Source organism: Vanessa tameamea, chromosome 10 (assembly GCF_037043105.1).
Source record: "Vanessa tameamea isolate UH-Manoa-2023 chromosome 10, ilVanTame1 primary haplotype, whole genome shotgun sequence".
Taxonomy (NCBI): domain Eukaryota; kingdom Metazoa; phylum Arthropoda; class Insecta; order Lepidoptera; family Nymphalidae; genus Vanessa; species Vanessa tameamea.
The window spans coordinates 6,440,908-6,452,637 of record NC_087318.1 but is presented as its reverse complement, the minus strand read 5'-3'; the positions used below and the strand labels follow the sequence as shown (position 1 = coordinate 6,452,637).

General features: G+C 30.1%; 1 protein-coding gene across 1 annotated transcript in view; it reads right to left on the bottom strand.

Moving 5' to 3' along the window:
• The window catches only part of LOC113392009 (ATP-binding cassette subfamily G member 4-like), a 30,308-nt gene that overhangs the window by 2,925 nt on the left and 15,653 nt on the right, over window positions 1-11,730 (bottom strand). The window contains exons 3-9 of the mRNA XM_026628208.2: window positions 7,235-7,421; window positions 5,486-5,631; window positions 3,243-3,481; window positions 2,006-2,116; window positions 1,465-1,616; window positions 707-893; window positions 5-261 (exon numbers count right to left, since the gene is read on the bottom strand). Of these exons, the coding sequence (XP_026483993.1) occupies window positions 5-261; window positions 707-893; window positions 1,465-1,616; window positions 2,006-2,116; window positions 3,243-3,481; window positions 5,486-5,631; window positions 7,235-7,421 (1,279 nt within the window). The remainder of the gene's footprint in view (window positions 1-4; window positions 262-706; window positions 894-1,464; window positions 1,617-2,005; window positions 2,117-3,242; window positions 3,482-5,485; window positions 5,632-7,234; window positions 7,422-11,730) is intronic.

The window sequence follows — 11,730 nt, the reverse complement described above, 5'->3', positions numbered from 1 at the left end:
TCACCTTAATATTAAACATAGATCCGTTGAAGAGACCAATACACAACGCCACGTACGAGACTAATAAGAGCGTACAGCAGAATATAAGAAAACGTATATAATCTACAGGTTGTCCCGTCAACCAGTACGTTATGCAGGCAAATGCAAGCGTACAGACGGTTTGTGTTGGTAATACAGACGCCAGGGTTGATGCGTAGTATGCTCCAGCATTATACCAGCGGTTAAAGTGCTCTCTTCGTATAACAGGGATCTGCTCTGGAACTAAAAAAATTACATAAAGTATAGTTCAGTGTTATGGACATAATATATTATATACTTTTTAATAAAAACATCGGTTTTCGGAACCGCGTAAGGACAGTGGCTTGAAGACGTGAAACTTAATAAATGTTTGCGCGTTAAAATCTGAACACCTCTGAATTTGCATCCACTTAATAAGTGTTAATAATTCATCTCGTGCTCGGCGACGAACAAAAATATCGCAAGGAAATATTTCTACTAACAGTAAAAATGTTTTCTATACGTATATCCACAAACCCATATTGAAGTAGCATGGGTCAATAAGTACCAAGTCTTCTCCTTGAGATGAGAGAAGATCTTTACCAAGTATGTAGTGTGATATTTACAGGGTTTTGCTTTTAAATTGCTAGCGTACTGAATAGCAATTAATATAAGCTTTAAACGAGTGAATGATATAAATGATACTTACAACTAATAGTTACAGCATTGAATGCTGTGAACATCAGAAACATAAGGCTGAAGTAGAGGAAATTATAGTTGTCTCTGACGTATTTAGCATCTTCACCAACATTGTAGAAGAGAAAGCCAACAAATAAGGCCATTGAGCAATGTATGCCCGTGATCATTATCGTGAAGGACGGATTGCGCCAGATAGACTAAAAACATATTATAAATAGATTACCTTGTTATAAATAATATTATTTCCATTAGCTAAATTACATAACGATACATTATAGTATTTATAGGATATTTCGTTAATATCGCACGGAGAAATAATGATAGCGATGCTGCGATTCATATCAACAAACTGATTAGTTTGTTGATATGAATCGCATCAACGGACAGTTGTAGCTAATTTTATTTATATCTTGATAAACACATGATTTGTTTAAAAAATATAATTATTACATGCAACAAAATTACATAATACTTAAAAGAAGAGGTTCGTCAAGCCCACCTGGATAGGTACTTATCCCATCTTTTACCAACAAACAACAATATTACAACTTAGTATTTCTTTATTTCGTTTATATTTTAGTTTGAAGGGTAAGTGAGATAGCTTAATTTTACACTGTGACATTTTACGTCCCATTGGTGGAGCATTAGCGACGTAAATTATGGTTAATGTTTCCTACAGGGCTATAGTCTATTGGATAAATGCTCAACATCAGGTGACTAATATGCCATACTAGCCATCTATTTAAAAACAAAATCGTCAGTATTTACCATTAAAGCTCTTCTAGTTAAAATTGTAAATTGCTTCCAAGAAGAAGTTGGATATGTACTTTTAAGGGCTAACAGGATTTTACTAGTAGGATCTTCTTTAGGTGGAGGTAGTGTTGTCAAATATACTTCTTCAGATTTACTTCTTTTATATTCTGAAAAAGTAAAAGATTTTTAATCAGAAAATTTATTCTATGCCCAAAGGTTGCTAAGAAGATAACGCTGCTTTTGCGATAAGGCCGCCTGTTGCACCTTAATCATTTAAAACAACTTTGTATGTTCTGTAATCTATTGTATGCCGATTATATATCTTTTGATCATTGGAGTGCAATACAGTGAAATCAATCTAATATGTATTTAATATACTAGATAGAAGAATTAGATTCAATACTGAAAATTAAAAAAAAAGGAACGGATTTGAGACTTTTTTTAAATAACTTATTTTAATTATACCGTTGGTTGCGTATGACTGGCATATATTTATTCAATAAATAAAATGTTTGTTTTTTTTAAAAGTTATTACAAAAATGAAATAGGAACTCACCTATTAACTTTCTATCAGTCTCATTTGGTGTATTTTGAGTCCAATTTTCATTTTTACCATTATTCGCGGATTCAACTAATATATCTTCATTGTCTTGACATATTTCTATGACTGAAATACAAAAAATAACATTATAAACAAATAAGACAAAACATTTCAGTAATTCTTTCGCTGTTGTTTGTTAAACGAAATTATTTTTTTCGTTTGGTAATTATTAAAGATCTTAATTGACAACAACAAAAAAATTGGGAATAAAAGAAGTAAAAACATTTTCAAAAATTCATATATTATAATTTCCTCAAATTTTAAGTCAAAATTATGATTGAGTTTTGACCACTAGATTACATTACAATTCGCAAATATATCATTAGGTCACTATTTTTAATATTACGCAAGAGCAGCGCTAATTACAGTTTTAGAGGTGATAATCAAACTCATACTTTGTATTAAGATAAGGTTTATAAAATGATATAAATGTATCCTTCATTTTAAATACTGTAAGCTTGACAAACTTACGCAAGACTAATACAATGAAAGATATAGATGAATTAGATTACTGTAACTGATAGTAATATAATCTTACAGTATTATTATACGATAAAGTATTAGAAAGATTACAAGGGTTTCATTTCCAAAATTTATGATACCAGATAATTAATATTTATAAGCCATGTAAAATGTTTTGATTTGTTAAATCTTTTATTAATAATATTAATAATAACATCATTTAATTTAATAACTATAAAATTGAAATTTATATTACGTAGTAAGATTTTAAGCAAATTGTTTATTTTGTAGGACTTTTAAGAATCCGTTGTTTTGAATAATTATATAATTTAAATTATATTTTGCGCTTTATTTTTTCAGTTAAACTGAAACATCTTTTAAGTACACTGTTGTATCGATTGTAAAATATGTTATCGTATTCACTTTCCTATATCATATTAGTTTAAACTTGATGAGGGAGTTTGCTATATATATTATTAATTATTAGTATTTCTGAGAACTTAGGAGCTCTAGTTACTTTTATCAGATAAATAGCTTCCCGATTGACCGTAAAGTCTCGTTGGCTTGTTGTTTAATATTTAGTTTTATAATTACAATCACACGTTATTGTTATCAGTCAGACAGAGGACTTCGGCTGCCATCCCTGGCAAATAAATTCGCCCTGTCATTGTTTTAATCTGATTTTTAAATTTAGAACTATATCATTTATATTACTAATCAATTTACTTACAAAAGTCAACAGGGTTGTGGTATGGAGGACATATGAGGTTCATTGTATTCAGGTACGGTAGGAGTCTCTGTACAGATCCCATATAAGCACATCTCCCAGCAGCAACTGCGTAGAGCCTGTCAACCATGTATAGAAGCATCGCGGAAGGCTGGTGCATACTGATCACTACCGTTCTTCCTTGCCTTGCTAATAGATGCAGGAGGTACATCAATTGTTTTGATATTGAACTATCTAGGCCACTGAAACAAAGATACGTAACATTTCAAAATGTCATAAGCTCGATAAGTTCCTGTAGAAATTATTTATATACATAGTTAAAACTAACTGTAATAAAGACCCAGCAGTTTAATGCCGTTGGACCGCCCAGAGAGGGGAGTGCTGCAGATGTGATACTGACCTCTTGGTCTGTTATTGCACAAATTCTTAACGCAAGCTTTAAAATAAAAAATAAACGCTATTTAGAAAGTTAAAGTATTAGTTATACTTGGTATCCTTGTTCTATAATCTCTATCATCTGAGTCAGTTGCATAATTAGTAGGTCTTGAGTTTGGCGAGTTTTCTAAAGATATTACCCTCTTCTGTATTTTGTAAAACAAATTTACTAAAATTCATAAAAAATAATTTGGTAGATCAAAACACAGTCAAGGTGTTCTCTGGATCTTAGATAAGATAAAATGATACATTACATTACATATGATACTATAACATATTACTCACATTTAGCATAATTTGATAAATAAAAATTATATAATTTGGCTATTTTTGACTTATTTTATTTTTTAATGCAAATGGTGATCGATAGTGTGAATCAGACAAAATAGCAGTATAATATGTGCACTTTAAGATTTAAATAAACTTAATTAAATAATGGTTAAAGCGTAAACGTGCTTACCAACTTACCGTTGGTAAGTTCTATGTGAGATTCATTTCAGTTTCCGTTCAGAGGCATCTTATTTTGTACTGGAGTAACAGATTTCAGAGCTCTCTAAATAAAAGGGGTCTCACAGGGATCAATTACTATTGATTAATTCCTCATCCTCATTCATATTTAAATGTTATGCCTTATTTGGTGGATTAGTTATCTACTAGATAAGGCATAGGCAAGGGGCATTACTAAACGATAACATTTTTTTTATTTTTTAAATTGATTTGATCTAAGCATTATTATATTGAGACCTTGAGCAGATATAAACAAATCAATCATCAAAAATAAATTATAAGAACTTCCTCTTACTTTCCTTTGATGTTTTTTTTAAGGTCTGAAGTATTTCAATTTCCAAACTGCTTCTAGATATTTAATAATCTAAAAATGTGGTGTAATGCGATGACATTGATTAAAGATTCTGTAATTTTAGTTTAATTTTTAGTTGAAATATATTTTTGACGTGTACACTTTTACACTTAGCTAAATAAAATATAAATATAACTTGTTTTACTTATCTCCGTAAACTTTATTGTTATATAGAAATGACCTTTGATATCTTACTCATAATCATTGTTTTGTTGACGTACTATAAAAAGTAGGAGTCTATGGTGACTCCATGCTCTGATGAGCTTGTATGTTAGCCTGTATTACAAATATATATTTGGGAATTGCAAAGCGAGGATACCTATGACTAACTAGTAACCAGATGTCCTTTGTGATGATTTATTTAAAGTTCAATAGCTATCAACGTTTGTTATCTATGGCTATCGTTAATTTATTTGTAAACATAATAAAACTGTGTGTATGGCCGTTACTATTATTTTATTTTAAAAAATTTTTGGTAGGTAGATTTGCAAATGGCCAATTGTAAGAAATATAAATTAATAATTTCATCATGAGCTACAGTGGCACACTAATTCTTCGAAACTGGAACCCAACAATACTAAGTGTCGTTGCTTGACGGTAAATGTGATAAGTGGGTGGGTGGTCTACCCAATCAGGCGGGCTTATTTATGTAGTAGGTAGGCGGACTGGCTAATAGGCTACCCGATGGTAGTCACCACTGCCTAAAGACATTGGTACTGTAAGAAATATTAATTCCTTATACTGGCTCACCGATTCTTTAAACCGGAACACAACAATACAAAATATTGCTGATTGGATTGATAACTGTTATGTACATAGTGTCTAAATACAAGGAGTTTCTATATATTTGATGCGTGATAGTAATATGCAAGACCGTTACCGTACCAGCAAAATCCACCACCAAATTAAGCGACGATGTCTTGCCTAATAAATGTATCAATATATCCCATACCTGGTTGGTTCATCTAAGAACATGACGGGCGGGTCGTTGACTAATTCTAATCCAATTGCTAGTCGTTTCTTTTGACCTCCCGACAAGTTGCACGCTCTCGAATGTCGTACTTTAGTAACGCCTAAGGAAGCTATGATTTCTTCGATCTGGAATTACAAAATATTAAGAATGTTGTAAGTATGATAAAGATGCGATTTTTTAAGATTATTAAAGTGGTAGATTCACTAATATTGTAGTGTATATATACTACATAATCCAACTATAGATTTAGACTATTAAAGCTTCAATTCGCTTCTTTTTGTACGGAAATCATGTAATTGACATTTGCATTTGTTTTACCCAAGCTATTAAAACGAATGAGCGACCATAATTAGGTAATTAGCCCCTAGAAGTACATTATGATCGCTTATTTTGATATTATAATTTTTTACTACATTGAAGCACATTATATGCTTCGTTTTAGTAAAAAATACTGCAATAATTCATATTTATTTTTTCTATTTTATTATTTGTATGGCAAGAATACAACTGAATAAAATAAAATAATAGGTATATGAGTACACAAAGATTCAATATTGAAGGACATATATACATAAAAAAAAAACCTTAATTTCATTTTCGTACGCAAAACAAACATTTTTATTATTAAGAAAATAATGAAATTCCTCTGAACGTTTCAGACTGTAGTTAATCCCAGGGAAGATTAGCCAAATAAATACGTAGGACGTGAGATGCTGTGTGCGCAAATACTTTTTTCTATTATCTTTCGTAATTACTGTAGGACGGCAAATTAGATCAATCGGGACCAACGGCTTTACGTCCGTTTCGAGGCATAGGTGAGTTAATAACAGTAGTGCGCTTTTAGCGTATATCACGTTAAAAACGCACTATTATTATTTACCTTTATTATATTTATTTATCTAATCCTAAAAATATATTCAAGCCTATGTATTTATTTGCCTTAGCGTGCCAAGCTAATGTAATGATCGGATCGATTGGATGAAATTGATAATTAAGGAGTTTTGCTCTTATAATCAAAATTACATTTTTTTTTTCTAATGCGTTTCGACAGTACGACAAGGAAGTCTTCTAATTTCAAGTATCTACTTGATAATATTTAAGCAGTGTGTAGATAATCAGATAAACAGGCCATTGCCTTTCATATACATATATAGATAATGTTTAGATATTTTTCCTACAAATGGTTATAAGGCGGTTTTATTGTTGAAATATAAGATTTTCGAGTTTTTGAAAAGTGAGAAATAACTACTTCAAAAATAGAAACAAATAAAAAACATAATTAAGACAGTCAAATATCTTGAAATTGTTGTCATAAAAAACATAATGTATTTAAAATGTAAATTATTATTTTTTGTTAATTACTATACACAAAACAAAAGTTGTAAATTACGTCTTTTAACAGCATTTTTTTACATCTATTTTTCTTGTACACTCAATGCTTATCTTTATCATTTTGTTCAAAAAAATTCAATAAAGAATTGTATTTTAATACAACGTTTATCAAGCAATGGCCATCTACAGTCTCCTTGCTCTGAAATCTGTTTTAGTAACATATTTTGTTGAGGACTTTTTAAAATAATGAATGTAACCTGTGCTCCTATATTAAAATCTATTATGATAACTACCTCAATGGTCTATTGGCTACCTTTAAAGGCAGTTCCCGAAGCCTTGGGTTCAAATTCCAGGTCGGACCAGAAATTTTTTTATTTAAAAAAAGTTTGCCAATACCCGTTGCTGTTTTTGCTGTTTGCTGACATGATTCCCCAACTTTAGCTCAGCAGCAATTGTCAGGGATTCTTGTATAGTAAGCATTTCATGGATCTTGTCATCTTGCAGTATGTAACACGATCGTCTTCGAAACATTTTCTCGTTGCGGACTCTACCATTCACACAAATACTACCGTTCGTGGGCTTTCTGTAATAAAAATAATAAAATTAAATAATTAAGTTAAACCTTTTTTGTTAATTAATAACTTCATACTCATATTTAAATAGGAATAAAAAACCATCAAAATGTAAGTAAAATTAAAATTATGTATGTATGGTGATGTTTTATTCAAGGTTAAATTTTATATATTTCCTACATATGTATAATGATTATAATAAACAAAATTATTCAAATTAAATCACATATTTTTATCAGTATTAAAAAATACATAATATTACATCAACGCTATCTTCTTTGATAAAAAATATATATTTTATATTTATACTTAAACTGAATTATTAAATGAAATAAATTAAAAATTTTCATTATATCAAAATTAAATAGCAAGTATATTTTTAAGTATAATTACACGAATAAAGTTATTATACAATTGGTGATTTCATGGTTGATAGCAAAACTTGGTAATGAAATGATCGCAGGATGCCTATTTCATTGTTATATTGAATATATGTAAACAATCACAAATTGACAAAGAACTCACTGAGTTAATTTCCTACTAACTTTTAAGTTTTCATTTGAAAATCGTTAAGCAAGTGTAATTCTTTAATGTTAAATAAAGGATTTTGATTTAATTTGAGATATTAAATTGTAAGTTAACTTTGTATAATCTAAATTAAATTATCATAATTTTATATTATTACAAATACACATTATATACATGTTCACCTTGGATACGTATTCAGTGTACTTATTACTAATGGTCGCCCATTGGTCGAAATTCATACGCAATGCTAATAAAAAATTAAGCTACGTTGTTTCAAAAGGTAGGAAAAATGAGCGTCAGTTGGAGGATACATTGTCATTAGTACAATGTAAAACCAAAGAACGCTTTATTGATTTTCAATTTGATATAACGTGTCTTGTCATTGGCAGTTTAAACATAAACTATGACGGTTTTATTACATCGAATAAAATGTATTTGTAGTACATAATACGGGGAAAAAAATTATAGGTAATTAGTATAGTATTATGAGTCCATAAAAGGTTTATTGAAGAACAAAACACACACAAAGAATGGAAAAAAATATATTGTCGTACGCAGAACAAATATTTTTATTATGAAAATAATGAAATTCCCCTGATCGATTAGATCGTAGTCGCCTCATTGGTCAACTAAATATACGACCTAAAACAGTGCATAATATGTGTGCGCAAATATTTCTTTTTGTTTTCTCTCATTATCACTTCAGGACGATTAATATGTAGATCTGTATTAATATATAGACACTATGAAAATGTTTCAAAAACAACGTGATCCATAAATTGAGAATGCGAATTGAAAGGAAGCGAGTGAGGTCATTATAAATGAATACTTCCTTTATAATTTAGATACTTAGACATAAATAAGCGACAATAGCAGTGCTATTCTGTCAAGACTCCAAGACACATTTTTTATCTTAATCCTGAAATGTTGAAGTCTGACTTACGATGACACACCACTTAAATGCGTATATCATTTAAACGTTATAAATATATTATAATTGTAGTGTACACAGATCTATAATAACATATTAATTAGTATTCGCTTTTTTTTTTATTTACTTTATTATACACCACAAACAACACGAAACACACAGAAAAAAAAGTAAAACAAAAAATAAATGTTGAATACGAGTGTTGTACGATGGGCGGACTTATGGCTAATTAGCCATCTCTTCCGGAGAATTTTTAAAACCATCGGCGTAGGCGGTGCTGTCATAAATTTACATACAAAATTTATAAACTAATACTTATACTTACTACATATATATAATATATATCTCTATTATACACTAATACATATTTAAGATACTAAAATGTTATATAAAGCAAATTAATTAAAGTCGTCTAAATTATTATTTAGGTAATAGTTTTTAACGGCTTTTTTAAAAGCTGAAATTGATGGAGCTTTTTTTATATCTACCGGAAGGGCATTCCATAACTTTATGGCCTGTACAGTAAACGAATTGTTTAGGAATTTTGTTTTGTGAACAGACATTTTGAGTGTTAGGTACCGCTTAGATCTTAATAAAAAAGGATCCCCAAGAAATTCAAATTTTTCACTTAAATACGTAGGAAAACTGTAGTTAAATAGCGCACAGTACAGAAGGGAAAGAATATGCAGGTTCCGGCAAAGATGTATAGGAAGCCACTTGAGTCTTGAAAGATATTCGGAGACATGGTCATATTTTCGTAGGCAAAATATGAATCGAATAGCAATATTTTCAAGTCGCTCAAGTTTGTTCAGTTGATCCTCGGTCAGATCAGGATAGCTGGCAACTGCGTAATCTAGAATTGATAAAAGGAGAGAGTTTGCTTGCATAATTTTGGTAGGAATTGGAAGTATAGATTGGAGTCGCCGTAATGAGCTCAACGCAGCGAATATTTTCCTACTGACTTATTTTATTTGTACTGACCATGATAATGTCTGGTCTAAATACACACCAAGATCTTTAACGTTGGAGTAGTAGGATATTGTAGTGTCTCTGTATTCAACGGCTGGTAAATTTAATAAATCTACCTTCGAGTTCATGCCTGGACTACCAATTATGATTGCCTGCGATTTACTTGGATTGATGTTAAGTCCGTATCGCTTACTCCACTCAGAGATTGAAACAAGATCGTCATTAATAGCATCAATCGCTGCAGGAAAATCTTTAAGTGTTGCATGTCGATAAATCTCGATATCGTCTGCATACATATGTTAGAGAGAAGAAATGCATAAAGTGATAGAATTAATGAAAATTGAAAAGAGTTTCCATTTTTATTTTATTTGAATACGTATAGATATAAAAAAAGCTCCATCAATTTCAACTTTTAAAAAAGCCGTTAAAACTATTACCTAAGTAATAATTTAGACGACTTTAATTAATTTCCTTTATATAACATTTTAGTATCTTAAATATGTATTAGTGTATAATAGAGATATATATTATATATACATATATGTAGTAAGTATAAGTATTAGTTTGTAAATATTTGTATGTAAGTTTATGACATATAAATAATACAATTATTTATTTATAATTTAATATTATTAAAAATAAATTTACAAATTCGTGTATTGACAATATAAAATTGTACATTACATAATTTTATTTCTTAAATGATAATTAAAATCTTCATCGTCAGGATTACTATAATGGTGAGCTAGTGAACATTTTGTTATATGGTTCGCTCATATTACATATCATTTTTGTTCAGATTAAACATCGCTGCGTTTTAGAGTTAGAGCGCTTGAAATTTATACATTTATATATACATATAATTAAAATAAAGGGTATAGTAGTATAGTAAGGGTATAGCATATACTAGTATTGCTCATGTTTGCCTCAGGGCTGTTGGCTAAGATCATTCTAGAAATTAATAAATTCATAAGGCAGACAGAAATACGAGACAGAAATGTAACAAAAGCTCTTAGTAAATTCTAGTTCCGTCCATTAGATTCGTGATGACTCGACATGACATGAAAACGAACAGGCATATATTTTGCTCACTGAATTACTGTAAAGACAGATTCTGTATATCCATATTATTTTTTGATATGTAGAATGTCTTACACGAGCATATAAGATATATACATATATATGCCGGCGCGCGCCAAATGCAGTGTCATCTAATTCATATATGCCGCATTAAATTGTAAGTTTTCGATTATTGGACGAGGGTGAGTCAAGCTTGCTCTGGTGAAACGTTTGACGGGCAGCGCCGCTGGGTTGATATTGCTAGAGCAACGAATAACAGCCGGTAATGGCGGTGTATGTCACGCGAACGGATTAATTATACGATTTAACAGTTGAAAATTATTGTACGAACGCGTTTAAAATATTACAACATTATAATTTAACGATACCAACTTTTATTTCCGGAATTAATTACAACCCGCGTCCTCGTGATGAGTTAAATAAATCCTATTTTAGACGGCAAAGACGATAACGACGCTGCTGCCAAAAGCCGAGTGCATCCTTATATATGTAAGTGTTGGTCCATTGTTCATACCAGAGGAAGTATTTAGTTTCAAGACTATAAGTAGCCGTTTTAAACGATTACACGATAGTAAAATACCACGAGACACGAAAATAGCTAAAATATTGTAATCAGGATAAATTTCAGTTAGTTTAGCTTAAATATCTTATTATATTTAATGGCTGATATTAAAAAAACATCCGCGTTTGTTTTTTACCATTTAAAACAAAATTATTTGTTGTACTTCAATATATTTATTACTAGTGAATATGCATCGTCATTTGTTAACATTTAAGTATACAACAAAATACAATTATATATATATTTAGGA